This window comes from Oncorhynchus gorbuscha, linkage group LG26 (genome assembly GCF_021184085.1).
Source record: "Oncorhynchus gorbuscha isolate QuinsamMale2020 ecotype Even-year linkage group LG26, OgorEven_v1.0, whole genome shotgun sequence".
Taxonomy (NCBI): Eukaryota; Metazoa; Chordata; class Actinopteri; order Salmoniformes; family Salmonidae; genus Oncorhynchus; species Oncorhynchus gorbuscha.
The window spans coordinates 37,414,834-37,431,270 of record NC_060198.1 but is presented as its reverse complement, the minus strand read 5'-3'; the positions used below and the strand labels follow the sequence as shown (position 1 = coordinate 37,431,270).

Here is a 16,437-nt window from a genome sequence, read left to right as displayed (position 1 = left end):
TGGGTCAGTCATGGTGTGGGGTGGCATTTTTTGGGGGGCCCACTCCATGTGCTCGCCAGAGTTAGCCTGACTGCCATTAGGTACCGAGATGAGATCCTCAGACCCCTCGTGAGACCATATGCTGGTGCGGTTGGCCCTGGGTTCCTCCTAATGCAAGACAATGCTAGACCTCATGTGGCTGGAGTGTGTCAGCAGTTCTTGCAAGAGGAAGGCGTTGATGCTATGAACTGGCCCGCCCGTTCCCCAGACCTGAATCCAATTGAGCACATCTGGGACATCATGTCTCGCTCCATCCACCAACGCCATGTTGCACCAGACTGTCCAGGGGTTGGCGGATGCTTTAGTCCAGGTCTGGGAGGAGATCCCTCAGGAGACCATCCGCCACCTCATCAGGAGCATGCCCAGACATTGTAGGGAGTTCATACAGGCACAGAGGCCACACACACTACTGAGCCTCATTTTGACTTGTTTTAAGGACATTACATCAAAGTTGGATCAGCCTGTAGTGTGGTTTTCCACTTTAATTTTGAGTGCGACTCCAAATCCAGACCTCCATGGGTTGATAAATTTGATTTCCATTGATAGTTGAATGTGCTGACAAATCACACAAATTATGTAAAGAAAAAAGTATTTAATAAGAATATTTCATTCAGATCTAGGATGTTATTTTAGTGTTCCCTTTTTTTTTGAGCAGTGTACTTTTGAGAGATGGATGAGGCATATTGAGTCATATCCTAAACCTGCTTTTAGTAATTGTGGCTGAAATAATATATTGTATGTCAATAACTAATTTCACACGTGAACACATACAACCCCTTAATGATTATTGATACTATCCAGCCTCTCTAAGAGCCTTGGAAACATGTTAAAATAATCACATAAAGCACTGATATTATCACTAGCAGAATATTTCATTCTGCTATTTGAAAACAATCAACTAGTCAAAAACAAAATACCCCAAAAAAGCAAGACTGGACAAGATTGGATTTTTTTTATTTGTTTGTTTTTTGTTATGGTGCCACCAGTCAACCAGTTGCCATGTTTTACCAGAGGCGTTCTGTGATTGGCCAGCAGTCCCCTCTTCAGTCCAGCACTGTCATGCCTCAGTCAGGGAGCCAGTGTCACTATGTCATCATCATCAGAGTGAGTCATGAGTGGGCTGTGGACGGAAGCGTGGACAGAAGTGACATTGAATGTGATGTGTCCAAAACAAATAATACAAGAAGTGGTTCTCAATAGTTTGACAGAGGAGTTGATATTGAATGGATGGACAAATATATATTTCTCAAAGACTAAAATATGAATAACCTATTCCATTTACACTAAACGGTGCTCTGCTATTCTTTCTGTTAAATGGAAGCATCATTGAAGCAAGTGTGCAAGGGAAACAAGGTCACTTGTAAACTCAGTGGCAGAGACTGAAAAAAAAAGAATAAGAAAAGTAGGAGTTTCAGACAGTCTAGTTTTAAAACATTACAATTAAAAACAAAAAGGTATAGGGTTTCAGAATTGTCTAAAAGGGAAGTAAGTGCACGTCTTTAAGCTATTCTCCCATTATAAACAGTTCATATTAACAAAGTAAAGGCAGCTTCGATTTTTTAACCAGACCATTAAATAGTCATGTTGACCCCTCTTGGATGAGAGTTTCATTGTTGTAGAAATGCTTATGGACAACCAGTAACATTAAAGTGGTAGGTAGATGACAGAAGAGTCTTCACTTTGTTGGCATACAGAGCATAGGCCACATGGACAGTACTGCACTGCATATACACTGATACAGAAGAGGCAGCTAGCCCAGAACCATGTACTTAGAGAGTTGGGCCAATGAAGTTTCTGCATTATGATGTATTTGCATGACTGTCTGGTATTAGAACAATATTCAATATTCTAAAAGTTTGCCTAACTCTATATGGCTCTAGCTAGGCCTATATACCATAACTATGACTAGACCCATTGAGAAGCGATGTAGTCCACTGTGAAAATGATGATGCCACACTGGAGAGCCAGGCCACTGTAGCCTAGAATATTACCTACATCAGTTAGGCACTTCCTCTGACACACAAAACCCCCGGTGGCTTTGCTTTGCAGTGATCATGGACAACAAAGACATTTCACATCTCAATGTTCAAGAAACAAACAAAACAAACATTTAAAAACATATGTCACAGTAAACAGAACTCATGGGGGAAGAGGACTCTCTCCCAACTTTAACTTGTCTCCCAGCTGGTAACTCAGAACATTATTATTGTTCCTCCTCCAGGTGAGCGAGCTGAGTCAGATATGTGATAGTGACGCCACAATGTTCTAGCAGCACTTTTATACAAAAGACATGTAAGTAATTGAAGAGGATGCCATGTCACCATTGTGACGACCTCCACCTTGACCTGTTAAGCTCCTAATCCTCCTCGTTGTCATTCTCCAACTACTGATCGACCCTGTCCTGTGCAACTTTAGTCTAACAGTAAAGTGCACTTCCCCAATCTGCTGCTGCTGTTCTGATAATAATGCTTGAAAATAAGCACGAAGATACTAGTCCAGAGGACCCACTGCCCTCTAACAATACAACACAGCATTTAGCCACTGTCAAAATGTTGGCCACTGCTTTAAATTCCTTAAAGCAGAAGAAAACTGTGCATTGAACAGAGTTCAAACATATGCGGGTGGGGTTCTCCTCTTTCCAAAGTTCTACCCAGACAGATCCTGAATGAAGACTTATATGCAGACAGATAACATAACACAAATTGTCCGTGTAACGAGCAAGTTCGAACACAAAAAAAACTTTGTCTTGCAGTCTTCGTGTGCAAATTTCCAGCACGCATCTCCTCTGAAAAGGGCATGTAGCCTCTAAACTGGGAGCATAGCCACTCCTCAGCATATGTAGGGAGAAGCCGTGTCTATTTATGTGCCTTATGAGTTAGCCTTAGAGACCAGACCCCACTCTCCCCTCAGGACTCATATATCCTCCCCTCTTCTCAGGGCTCACATATAATCCCTTCTCCCTCTACTGTAGTCCAGCATGCCTCCTGTCCGGGGGGCTACCTGATCCGGCCGTCACCTTTGACAGGGCCAAGTTCTGACTTAGGGTCTGGGGCGAGGGAGCTCCAGGTGGACTTGGTACAGGGGCCCAGGGAAGGGCAGGGGCCCGGGGAAGGCAGGGTGGAGCACAGGTCCCCGGTCACCCAAAAGGCCCCCACTGTGCGGTCCACCCAGGCTTCCAGGGGCTTGCCCACCAGCTGGGCCCTCTGCTGGGCCTCCTGCAGGGCAGGCTCCTGTGGGGGCAGCTTCAGAACAGATCTCAGCTGCTGGAAGCCCTGCTCCAGGTACAGGTTGCCTGGTGGCCCCGCGTGCAGCCAGCTGTCCTCCTCTGGATCAGGCAGGGTGGCATAGAGAGGAGGAAAGGGAAGGAGAGAGGACTGTTAGGTATCAGTTTGCAACATCCTCATCTGATACATAAATACACACTGATAGTCTTCCAGTGACTTGAATACAGAGGCTGAATGGCCACACTGAATCAAACAGAACACCAAAAGGGTAAACTACCCTGAACTACACTCCCTTTGGAACCACTTCACTTCCTGGTAAAAAGTAATGAACTACCAGACCCTCAAACCACCAGGCTCACCTTGGCGTAGTGGCTCTCGTCCTTTGAAGGCCAGGGGCATGACGAGGAAGCGAGCCTCAGCCACACGCTCCCACAGCCTCAGCACCCTGACTGTCCAGGCCCCGGGGCGGAGCGGCCGCTGCAGCGGGGGCTTGTACTGCGTGTACTCTGCGTCCACATCCACACTGATGTCATAAGACGCCGCCACCGTCTGGGCGGGGTCGATCCACACAATGGTGGCAGTGAGGTTGGGCCCCCGAACCCACTTCTGTACCGCCACCGGCTCGTCTAGCGGCCCGATCACACCACCGAAGTTCCGGAATATTCTCTCCTTGGGGTCCCACTCTGTGCCCACCTGAGGGGGAAACATAAGCACAGACATTTCACATCAACGTGGAAGGGCAGTCATGTAGCCTGGTTGTCCTATTGTTATTCTAACCTGCTGCTTTGTATCCAACATCTAGTCTACAGTATGTACTGGTATTTCATCATCAAACTAGCTCCACAAACTTGTTCACCCGTAGTCTCAGCCCTTGTCATACACCACTAACTGCAACAGCCTTGACTGTACACAATACCCATAGAAATACAGATAGATAGACATATGCATCTCAGGTCCCACCCACCTCCAGGTTCTTGAGCCTCTCAAACTCCCGGAGGTTGTTCTCCAGCTGCATGGTGGCCTGAGGCACGGCCCACACCTCCACCGTTTCCCTGACCCTTGACCCCACCTTCTGCACCTCCTGACGGACCAAGTAGCCCTGGAAACGCTCGTCGTAGAAATACAGGTGCACCGACACCGGGTAGCCTATTGGCTCATACCTGCACAAAAAGAGGAAGAGATTTGAATAGACAATATGAGATGGTCAAATAAATTGAGATATTTTTTTGTGTGTTCATCAATACCGTAATTTCCAGACTATAAGCCACTACTTTATTCCCACGCTTTGAACCTCGCGGCTTATACAATGACGCGGCTAATTTATGGATTTTTCCCGCTTTCACAAGATTCATGCCGCCAAAAAACTGAGCACCGTCACATTGTGACGTAAATCGAGCGCGCTCAAACTTCCCATCATTCTGATTACGGTAGTCATTTTGTCACCCTCATCATGGAAAAGACACAGAGAAATGCATATGATGCAGCTTTCAAGTTGGAGGCGATCGATCTGGCTGTTGGAAAAGGAAAGAGAGCTGCTGCACGGGAGCTTGGCCTTAATGAGTCGATGATAAGACGTTGGAAACAGCAGCGTGAGGAACTGACTCAGTGCAAAAAGACAACCAAATCTTTCAGAGGGAAGAAGCGCAGATGGCCCGAACTAGAAAATGAGCTTGAAGACTGGGTCAACACACAGAGAGCAGACGGCCGAGGTGTTTCAACTGTGCAGATCCGACTGAAAGCCAAAACAATCGCCACCGCAATGAAGTAAGAGGATTTTAGAGATGGACCATCGTGGTGTCTAAGATTTATGAGACGTAAAGGCCTGTCCATCAGAGTACGGACGAGTCTGTGTCAGCAGCTCAATCCCGACTACGAGGAAAAAGTTTCAAACTACCGCAAACTCACTGATGCAAAGATAGCGGAGCATTCCATCGGCCAGCACGACATAAATATGGATGAGGTTCCTCTGACATTCTGAGGATATTCAACTCCGACACCGAAGGAGATGACTTCAGTGGTTTCAGTGCACAGGAGGAGGAAGATAGTGACCAATGACTTTCTTGGTAGGCTACGGTTTACTGCTATTTTTATTTATTTTTTGTTACAAGCCGTGTTTCGTTTAAAAGCCTATTTGGTTTTGTAACAAGCAGTGTTTCGTTTAAAAGCCTATTTGGTTTTGTAACAAGCAGTGTTTCCTTTAAAAGCCTATTTGGTTTTGTAACAAGCCGTGTTTCGTTTAAAAGCCTATTTGGTTTTGTAACAAGCCGTGTTTCGTTTAAAAGCCTATCTATTTTTGTAACAAGCCGTGTTTCGTTTAAAAGCCTATCTATTTTTGTAACAAGCCGTGTTTCGTTTAAAAGCCTATCTATTTTTGTTACAAGCCGTGTTTTGTTTAAAAGCCTATCTATTTTTGTTACAAGCCGTGTTTTGTTTAAAAGCCTATCTATTTTTGTTACAAGCCGTGTTTCGTTTAAAAGCCTATCTATTTTTGTTACAAGCCGTGTTTCGTTTAAAAGCCTATCTATTTTTGTAACAAGCCATGTTTCGTTTAAAAGCCTATTTGGTTTTGTAACAAGCAGTGTTTCGTTTAAAAGCCTATTTATTTTTGTTACAAGCCGTGTTTCGTTTAAAGGCTGTGTAAAGTGAATTTGTTTCAATGTACCGGTAGGCACCTGCGGCTTATAGACATGTGTGGTTTAGTTATGTACAAAATACTTTTTTTTTGTAATTCAGTGGGTGCGGCTTATATTCAGGTGCGCTTAATAGTCCAGAAATTACGGTAATTAAACCCAGACTTAAGTTGTCCTTCTTTTGAAGAAATCAATATATTGAGTCTCAACTAGTCTAAGTAATAGTGAAATCTTCCAGTCTGAATCTACCATTTGGAAGAATTGTAGTATTCAGGGCAGGGCCTCACCTGCAGGTCTCCAGGCTGGTCTGGCTGCTCTCCAGGCTCCTGAGGCCCAGGCGGAAGAAGGAAGAGTAGGCCGTGAGGGCCACGTCACTGAGGGAGCCCACCCCGTCCGCCAGCTCAAACAGGCTCTCCCAGTAGGCCTTGATGGCCACTGTCCCTGGGGCGTAGTGTCCATACAGGTGGGTGTCCAGGATGTGTATAGCCTCTTGGTTCACCGTGGACTCAAACTTTCGGGCAAAGAACGTGGGCCGGGTCAGTTGCTGTGGGGGAATGAACACATGAGAATCAAGGTTAAATACTACACTTGTTGGCTGAGGAAGAGTGCAGCAGTTAAGGACACTCAATTTGAACTCTTATGATAGGTACAACAGTGCCCTCTGCTGGCTAGCTGACCTGTATCCTGACGAGGTCCTGTGGTTTGAAGTCGTTGGGAGAGCAGCCGCACCAGTCCACTATGTGTTTGTACTGGCACTTACAGCCAAGCTTCCTGTTCCAGTTGGTAACACGCAGGTTGTTGTCCACCAGAGAGTCACACATGGGACTGTTTCCCAGCACTGTGTGGAAGAAGGACTGGAACAAAGAGGGATTATATTCATATTTCAAACACCGGTATGTGACATTACTGGAAATAGAATTGCAACATTTCATCATCTCCACAGGGATTCCTGAACAATGAAGACAATCCAGACATGTTTCAAAACATAAAATCAATACGTTTGACTCTAGTGTACAACATTCAATATTAAGATATGACCTCAACCAACCCACTTTAACTGGCAGCTAAACTCTCTGTCACCCCCTCTTCAGTCTAGCACCTCTACTGCCCAGAGAGGCTGTGACTTAAGCTGTCACAGTGTCATCTTCACCATTGTCATTTTCCCTGTCCATTACCTCAGCGGGGAGCAGGGCGTAGGTGTAGAACTGTTTCAGGCCCGCCACCAGCTCATCTTGGGAGTTGATGACATACTCTACGAAGCGCCTGGTGAGGGAGAACCAGTCAGAGCCCCCAGACACCTCCAGGCCCTCTGGGATGGTTCGCTCACCCAGCCGCCACATGTGGTTGTCACACTCATGGAACAGCCGGTCCAGACCCTGCTTCTTTATGAACCTGGAGGTCGTAGGCAGTGTTCGTTTCATCAACAATAACTATGACAGAAGATATACTATTTTTCCTTCTTATCTGTTTTGTCCAATCATAAATATGCATGCCTTTGCACAATATAGTGCAATATTCTCATTGGTCTTTCAGTTGCGCATTCTGATTGAGCTGATCTGCCTGGCTCTCCCACACACACACAGCTACCAGGCGGCCACGTCAGTCTAGTTTTATTTCATAACTAAAACTAGGAAGGATGAAATTACTCAAATTGGTCATTTTAGTAATAGTTCAAGCTATTTTAGTCAAAGACAATCTAAAATAGCTGCCAAAATTAACACAGCACAGGACAATGATTAAGAGTTATTTATCTAACCTCTTGTTTACAAGGCAAGTTCATTGACAACCAGTTGCCTTGTTGCCCAACTTCCGCAATAATAACTGATCTTAAATAGTTTGTCAGAGAGCTGTCCTTGACTATATGGGAAATAAACATCAAACAGAAGCTTTACATCATAATCATCATTCCTTTCATTTTCCCTTCCAACATCTTAGTCCTGTCCTCCAATATGAAAGCTTAACCATTACATCATACTGAGTGAAGCTAAGCTCGATGAGAAGAGCAGTGGAGGAAAATCTCATCCGATGTGAGCCGTGTCAGACACTAACAATGAGAGCCAAGTGTGTCAGACAGACTGACGAGGCTGTGAGTCAGAGGTTTCCTAACTAAGCTCCCTACCTCGCATTCTCCCGCCCATGTGACTTGAGGAAGTTCTGGTCTCTGTGCTGTGACAGAAAAGCCACCAGTTCATCGTTGGTCCTGCCGGAAGGCGATAGGCCGAGGAGAAGACAGAAAGGAGTGAAGGAAAGAAGAGAGGATTAGGTTGGGAATAAAACGCTGACTGGAGCGTGGCGCGAGGAGCAGAGAAGGGGGGACGATGACTTTCCATGGGTGGAATTAGCCACTGCCGGCAGGATTTGGGAGGCAGTGGCGGCTCCTCTGCGTGCATTTATTCCCCCCTTTAAACCCTGGGATGGTTCAGGAGGATTGGCCACTGCTCTGGAAGCAGCTCAGAAGGGCCTCAGAAATCCACCCAGAACTGATTGACAAGAAAGAGGCGATTTAGCAGTCTGTCTCTGTGCATCAGTGACCAAAACAGTCCATGACAGCATGGGCTTTCATCTAGAAGGAACCGTGGCTCTTCTTTATCTTGTAGCTATAGGAGTCAAAGTCACTGCAGGTCAACGGAATAATTGAATCAAAAATCGCAGAGTGAGTGAAACCAAAAAGCTCCAGCACAGATGGAAAAACTACAAATCCAGAGCATGTTTCTTCTAAAACAGACAGAGTTGTGTGGTAGGAGGAATACAGTCTTCATCACACATATATCAATTAACCATCATAAACATTAAACAATAGTTTCAAAGCCCATCATAAGACAGTGGTGTTGTGGTCACTGACCTGGTGGGGAAGTCAGTGGCACTGAGGTTGATGAAGAAGTCCCAATTCCAGTCCAGCATGGAGAGCAGGTCCTGCATGCTGTGAAGGTAGGCCTTCAGCAGGCTGGCACCGCCCCAGATGGTCACCATGCGCCAGGGCGTGGCACGCACATTGGGGTACTGCTGAGCAATCTGCTGCACCTCCCGATGCAGGTAGTTGGAACGCTGGGGTGGGGGGTTAGGAGACGTTTACAATCGCAGTAATAATCTGATATTAAGCTGATTATGGAAGTTGGCTGATTATGCATTAGTCACGTAAACACCGTACTTATCGGCATAAGGTCAAAATCAATGTAAGCATGCTCTGATTAAAACACCTGGTTTTCTGATCAATCTTTCAAATTATTAGGACATGTAAACACCTTAAGGTAACGATCTGCCTACTGCCATAATCAGTTTCATATTGAAATATTAGTGTACATGTAAACATACTCATTAAATCAAAAACATTCACGTGCATAGAAATCTCCTGGTATGAAATAGCTTTAGGTTCTTCTGGCAGAAGGAGATGAAGAAAGAATAAGAAGAACCCAGCTAAGAGGCTACTTCCAAAACATAAAGAAGAGGATTAATCACTCAGAGGGAAATATGGATGGATGGGGGGGGTCTGCAGCAGGGTTGGTGACAACAGGCCTGAGAGATCAGATTCTTACATTGAGAAGAGGAGCAGGTAGAAAGTATTGTGACAGCTCCAGGCTAACACAGGGAGGGAGTGGCCTGCTGTGCTGGTACAGAGACAGAGCGAGAGGAGGGCTGCCTGGTGGAAGGACTCCAGAACAGCCTGACTTGCTTTCCATCCTGTCCCATTCCTCAAGGCGCCTGCCTACCCGTCCCAGTGAGGGGAGCGATAAGGTGGTGGGCCTTTAGCGTCTAGCGTAGTCTCAACAGTGGGAGCCCATTGACTCTTCACTTATCAGTGCTTTCCCTTCCAGTGCTTTCCCTTTCCCTTTGAATTCAACCCTCAACTGAGCCAGCCAAACCAGATCATCCCAATGACAAAATACCATTTCCAGCCATGAGAGACTTTATGGTGCATCTAGAGAAGTTCAAACTAAGTAATGCTTTTTTGTGAAATTATTTTTATTGGATGTTGTTATTCAAGATGAAATCCTTCTTGAAGCCATCACAGTAGTGTGTACGTCTGCCAGTAGTTACCTTGTCCACGTGGATGTAGTAGAAGTGGTCTCGGTGGTATATGGCTTTGATGAGGCGTTTGAGCTGCCTGATGGCCCGGCCGTGGACCACCAGGACGAAGGCCACCCTGACCGGGTTCTCCACCTTGGACAGGTCATTGTCCAGCTCATCAGCTGTCTGGACCGGGCTGGAAAAACCTGGGAGGAAGACACCATTTTTGAAATGTAACCTTTATTTAACTAGGCAAGTCAGTTAAGAACAAATTCTTATTTACAATGATGGCCTACACCGGCCAAACCCTGACAATGCTGGGCCAATTGTGCGCCACCCAATCATGGCCGATTGTGATATAGCCTGGATACAGCATGAGAGATGGGATCATGGGAATGAGTCTCCGGATACAGATTCTTTGGATGATACACATGGGACTGATTAACTGTCTAAAAATGGAAAATATATTGTCCTCAAACCCCTGTGTTATAGGTGGATGGCGTGGCGTGAAAATATGCTATCTGGGGGGGGGGGGGTTGAGGACATCTATTTACATTAAAACAAGAAATGTAATACTCATGCACAAATTTAGTCTTGGGAGGCACCTCAAGACACAAATGAAAAATATCCCATAGATCATTAAGAGTCTGCAGTGTGTGGTCTGTCTGGATGTGCTGTTAGTCTCTGATCTCTAGAGGAATGATGGCTAGGTAGGGGTGTGTCTCACCGTGCAGCGGACAGAACTGAGGCAGTGCCCTTGGCATGAGCTGCCCGGCCTGATGCTGGCACACAATGTTGGCGATCTCCTGCCGGCACTGCCGCGAGCCGGCGCGGTGCAGGGCCGACAGGGCGTCCTTGCCCATGATGTCACACTTGGGCACAAAGTCGCTGCTGGGGGCTTGGGGTGCCCCCTCCACGCTGCCCGGTTCCCCTGGCATGACTGGAGGGGGTAGTCTGGCCACCCCCTCCCCTCCACCCCGGGTATCAGTGAAGTTACGGCTGCTGGAGGGGTCATGTGGGGGAACGCCATCAACTGCTACCCCTTGGCCCAGGGGCACCTTCACCCTGATGGTGTGCTTCCCCCGGCGCTTGGTGCCCCTCCGGAGGGCGCTGGCAGCCGTGGCCCCCGTCCTCTCCAGCCTGCTGTTCCATCGGGCCCCACTCCTCCCAGACAAGACATTCTGTCTCTCCCAGGCCACCGCCTCCCTTTTGGGGTCCTGGCTGTTGTGGTCAGGTAGCTTAGACCGCCGCGTTTTCCTCTGGGGGAGGGGGGGGGGGTTAGCACAGAGAAGATTCTCGTTATCCTTCTTTCCTGTCAATACACTACACAACATACTGGGAGCAATAAAATTATTAGGAATAGTGTTTGAAACGAGGAGATGATTCACCCTCTAAGAACGAACAAAACAACAAGTCGATAACAGAGCAGGAGCACCAGAGGGGAGATGTGTTTACAGTGAGTTTTGTTTCTGCTCTGGGTTATTTTTAGCCTCTGCCTTTTGTTGAAGTAATCAGGAAAAGACAGAGTTCAGAAAAGGCACAACATACAGATGGGTAATGAAGGCAGTGATTCACCGCAGTGACCTCAATAAACCTCAGTCAGACCCTGGGCACAGTACAGAGCACACAGCGCATGCATGGACCGTACACATTCAGTCACACCACATGAAATTGGACATATGCTGACATCTACAATGAGAGTCCTTAGACCACAAAGGGGAGTGTGTGTATGTGTGTGTGTGTGTGACAGACAGAGAAGTCCTCTGACATGTAATTAGTGAGGCTTGTAAATGGGCAACGACAGGCAAGCAGGCAGGGGGAGCTGGAGGGTTACCACGCTCTGAGCTGCCCAATAAGATCACTGTCAGCCAGGGGCCAAGTGGCCTTATCAGCAGCCACCCCTGCAGTCCCAGGAGCACTCAGCGCTGCCCACTTCGGCACCCAGCCCTGAGCCCGTGCCGCTTCAACTGTACAGTGTGCAGCAATGGCCCTCCACCATCACTAGGACCCCCTGGGGAGGAGGAGATGTATGTATGTGGGGATGTGTGTGTGTGTGTTATGGGGGGTGGGCAGGGACACATTCATTCGGAGCAACTTCAGCAAATCACAACAAAAAACATCATGACTTCTTGCTCTAAGGGTGTTTCTGGAGGTTAGTAGAGATAAAAGGGGGGGAGGCTGCTCACCACACTCTTATTGGAATGCAAAAAAAATGGGTCCTCCACAAATGGATGCGTCGAAAGCATCAAACCCCAAGCTATTTTCACTTCTGGCAGGAAAATATCACCGGAATTGTACAGAAAGGCCCCAAAATATGCACCCGGAGAGGGGATAGAAAAACAGGGAGTGTACCGTGCGTTTCCTGCCCCTGTCAGACGGCATGACCCTGAGTGGGCCCTCGCCCCACGCCGCTGGCACAGACACAGACCAGAGCAGACTGTGGGAACAGAGGCTATGGCCTGGGACAGACAGCACAGGGAGCCAGACCAGTGCCAGTCAGCCAGACCAGTGCCAGTCAGCCAGACCAGTGCCAGTCAGTCAGCCGGTAGCTAATCCAAACAACACAGCTACTGATCGCCCAGTGCACCACAAATGGGGTTCCAATTTAAAAAAGCATTTGTCGACAATGATATTACAGCCCAGCCCCATTGAATGTGTTTTGCGTCATGGCCCCAAAAAAAGAGTTGCGTTTGGAGAGAAAAGTTTGACTATTACTCTACTGGTGGTTCACTGGTTCAAAACTGCTACCAAATTGTAAGTGGACTTATCTGGGCAATGTTATGTTATATTGAAGAAAAACACAGTGATTTCAATTAAACTTTTCCCTATTTTTCACACTTTTTAATTAACGCCCTCACGTCAGAAATGCTTCAACCCAAAGGCGGGTTTTTCTTTCCTTTTTTTCGTTCTAATTAGTTGAAGCCATATCACTGCCATCACCACCATGTGAGGAGAGCGGACCAGCACGCCCCAGCAGCTCTTTATGAAGTCACTGACTGGGGACGACTGAACTGAGTGTGCGGTTTTCTTCACTTCTTCTCAAGTCCTTTTCTGTGGGGGCTATAATAGGATGCATGTGGTTGTAATTCATACATGCACAGCAAGCAGCCAGCTTCTGATTAAAGCAGATGTGAGTTACATCGAGGCCACTGAGCAGAGAGCAATTCAGTCCAATCACTCAGCCCTACATAGGCCCCAGCTCTATACCCACTCACTCAAAAAAGGGAGGGCCACTGCTATTGTGTTAAATCATTTTTTCCCCATTTCAGTCATTTAGCAAACACTCTTATCCAGGGGGGATTTACAGTAGTGAGTGCATACATTTGTCATACTGTTCCCCCATGGGAATCGAACCCACAACCATGACGTTTCAAGCACCATGTTCTACCAACTGAGCCACATGGGAACTGTAAAAATGCCTCCTCCAGCCTCCCAATTACCTCACTTATCACATGATTTACCTCACAAAAAAAGTATGTCAGCAGTAGGTATAAGGTTCAAAATGATGTTTCACCATTGGGCGGTGGGGGCGTATACATGTGCCTTTGTTTAGGCTGTCTGACTCAGGACTGAAGTGATAGCAAGAGCTGGATGCATCCTCATGGGGTAAACATGGAGAGTAACATGTTTTAAAGCAATCTACCAGAGGTCACAATGGGAACATCCGGCTCTCAGAGGGATCTCATGTCATGTCACATTTCCTGTTTACACTGTGTCCATCCAAAGGGAAATGCATTCATTGCATTTTGGCTGTTATTGATTCAGACAGATTATGTAATGTCCTACTGGTCCAAGTAATAACACCTTCTTGATTGCGAGAAAGGACGTAACATAGAAACACAATAAGCAGAGAATAGCTAATAGTGGGTTTGCTCCATGAAATAACATAGATTTAAACCATCACCAGTGAAACACAGAGTTCAGACACAGAGTCCCAGAGCAAACCTACCCACCCTATGCAGAGTACCTCTTCTGGGGCCCTCCTTAGATGCTCCCTCTCCCTCCAGGTATGCACAGCTCAGTGAGACAGCTCTGTGTGACCACCCGAGCCACGGGCTGTTCACCACGCTACCATCCAGCACGATGTCAGTACAGGTGCATCAAAGCTGGGACCGAGAGACTGAAAAACAGCTTCTATCTCAAGGCCATCAGATTGTTAAATAGCGATCACTAGCCGGTTACCACCCAGTTATTCAACCCTGCACCTTAGAGGCTGCTGCCCTATATACATACACATGGAATCACTGGTCTTTAATAAATGTAACACCAGTCACTTTAATAATGTTTACATACTGTTTTACTAATTTCATATGTATATTGTATTCTACTGTATTTGAGTCAATGCCACTAAGACATTGCTCATCCTAATATTGATATATTTCTTAATTCCATTCTTTTAGATGTGTATTGCTGTGAATCGTTAGATACTACTGCACTGTTGGAGCTAGGAACACAAGCATTTCACTACACACGCAATAACATCTGCTAAATATGTTTATGTGACCAATAACATTTGATTTGATCAGTCTGGAGGGTTACGCACACACAAGTAACATCATGAAAGGCAGAGCGGGACTGGAATCTGTATCAATGCCTCAAATGATAACTAAATGCAAGTTTCCGGGGCTAAATCTGTTGACATCTCACAATGACTTTATTTGAAGAATAAATGGGAGGTTCCAGGCCTCTAGGGTAGTGTTCCAGGTGTGCATGTGAGATTGGAGAGCAAAGATTGCCATGGATAAGTATGTTACAGGTCGGTTCAGATGCTCTACTTCAATGTACTTTAGAAAATATAGACCAAATTGGTTAAATGTCAATTACTATGCTTATATCAAGACCAATAAATTGTGTACGTCGCTCTGGATAAGAGCGTCTGCTAAATGACTTAAATGTAAATGTAAATGTGAATCAAACTATGAGAGTAAATGACTAAAATGACTATGGTATGCAATGGACCCATGAGCCAACTCAAATAACATGGTCCAAGGAAAAGACGAGCCAGATGGAAGCACGACCGCACATTCCATACGCTCGCTCCAACTCGTTTCATGTCATAAATGTACATTATACTGGCTCGTCTTGACACCTACTTTGAATAATCACCGAATCTATTAACCCAGTTGGCAAGCCCGATAATCAACTTCGCCATGTATTTCCGTTCTCTTCATCACTACACGACAGTCGCAGAACCAATCAACATTCATCCAAGGACATGCCAAGTCACAACAGAATGAAATGAGAGCCTAAACAATGCGACCTGTTTTTAAATATTTGCTTGCTAGCTGGTTGGCAGATTACAGTTTACAACACAATGACCTCATACACAAGTGATTATGACTACACTCAGGAAACGTCTAACCTGATTTCTGGAGACAGGTTGGCCAAAGAAGTGGTTCACTAGTCTGGTGTGGTTTATCTAGCGAATTGGTTTAAATGTGCAATTCTAGCTATAATAAGCGGAACAAGCTTACTATAAACTAGCTTTGGCTACAGAGTACTAGAAGCAGCTAGCTAACGTTTACGTTAGCATAGTACTGTACACTAGCTTGCTAACTACCGCTACCAGCTTTACAGAGACGAAATCGTATTTTAACCAGCTAAATAAAGTCAAATTAAGCTTTCTTACCTCCGCCTCGCCCTCTTCGAGACTTCTCAGACTCCATACTACTAGCCCTTGAATCAGAAGAATCGTTAACGCGGCGGCAATCGCTAGTTTGTATCGTCGGAGGAGCTTCTGCACTCTGACGCTGGCCACCATTTTTCCAATTCTAGTGTTCATGAGCGTTTGCTAGGAGAGGAGAGAAGCAAATCTGAGCAACGCGCACGCAACGTCATATAGACTTACATTTCCCCAGGATAGAAGTTGTAGGCAGAAGTTTAAGGAAAACATCAACTCAAATTGCTCCTTTTGTAATGACCACCCAGAAACAGTTGTGCATCTTTTTTGGCATTGTATGCATGTAAGACAACTGTGGCAAGACATCAGTAGGTTTATAATTGAACACATTTATGAAGATTTTACACTATTGTGGAGAGATGTACTGTTTGGATTCTTTACATACAATAGAAATAAGCGGAATAATTTTTATGTAATTAATTTCATTATTCTTTTGGCCAAATTTCATATACACAAATGTAAATTTACAAACAGAAAACCACATTTTTGTATCCTACAAAAATAAATTGAACTGTATTTTAAGACGGTTAAATGCTCTACTAACAAAAAAGCTGTTAGAATTGTAAGTATATGCATGTCCCTTAAGGTCCTTGTGTAATTGTAATGTGATATTGTACCCCCTAGCTCGATTGTCCATTGTTTGTAATCTATGTATGCTTGTGTTCCCTCATGTGCTTTATGTATTGATTTGTTGTTAATAAAAAAATAATAATAATAAAAAATAATAATAATAATTTTTAAAAATAAGTTGTAGGCAGGCTACTGATTGCACATTTTTGGGTTAATTCTGAGTTGAGGTCTTGTAAAATACGTTTGATTATGGTTTAAAAGCATTGTTGTTTTTTTTTGTTTTTAATAA

General features: G+C 45.5%; 1 protein-coding gene across 1 annotated transcript; it reads right to left on the bottom strand.

Moving 5' to 3' along the window:
• Positions 1-972: 972 nt before the first annotated feature.
• Positions 973-15,713, bottom strand: LOC124015540 (xylosyltransferase 2-like). Its single transcript, XM_046330816.1, has 11 exons — positions 15,528-15,713; positions 10,626-11,157; positions 9,929-10,104; positions 8,736-8,938; positions 8,013-8,093; positions 7,069-7,285; positions 6,571-6,747; positions 6,181-6,437; positions 4,228-4,423; positions 3,623-3,956; positions 973-3,364 (listed from the first exon to the last, which is right to left on the bottom strand). The coding sequence occupies exons 1-11, from the start codon at positions 15,678-15,680 to the stop codon at positions 3,036-3,038; spliced, it is 2,655 nt and encodes an 884-aa protein (XP_046186772.1). The 5' UTR covers positions 15,681-15,713; the 3' UTR covers positions 973-3,035.
• Positions 15,714-16,437: the final 724 nt, after the last annotated feature.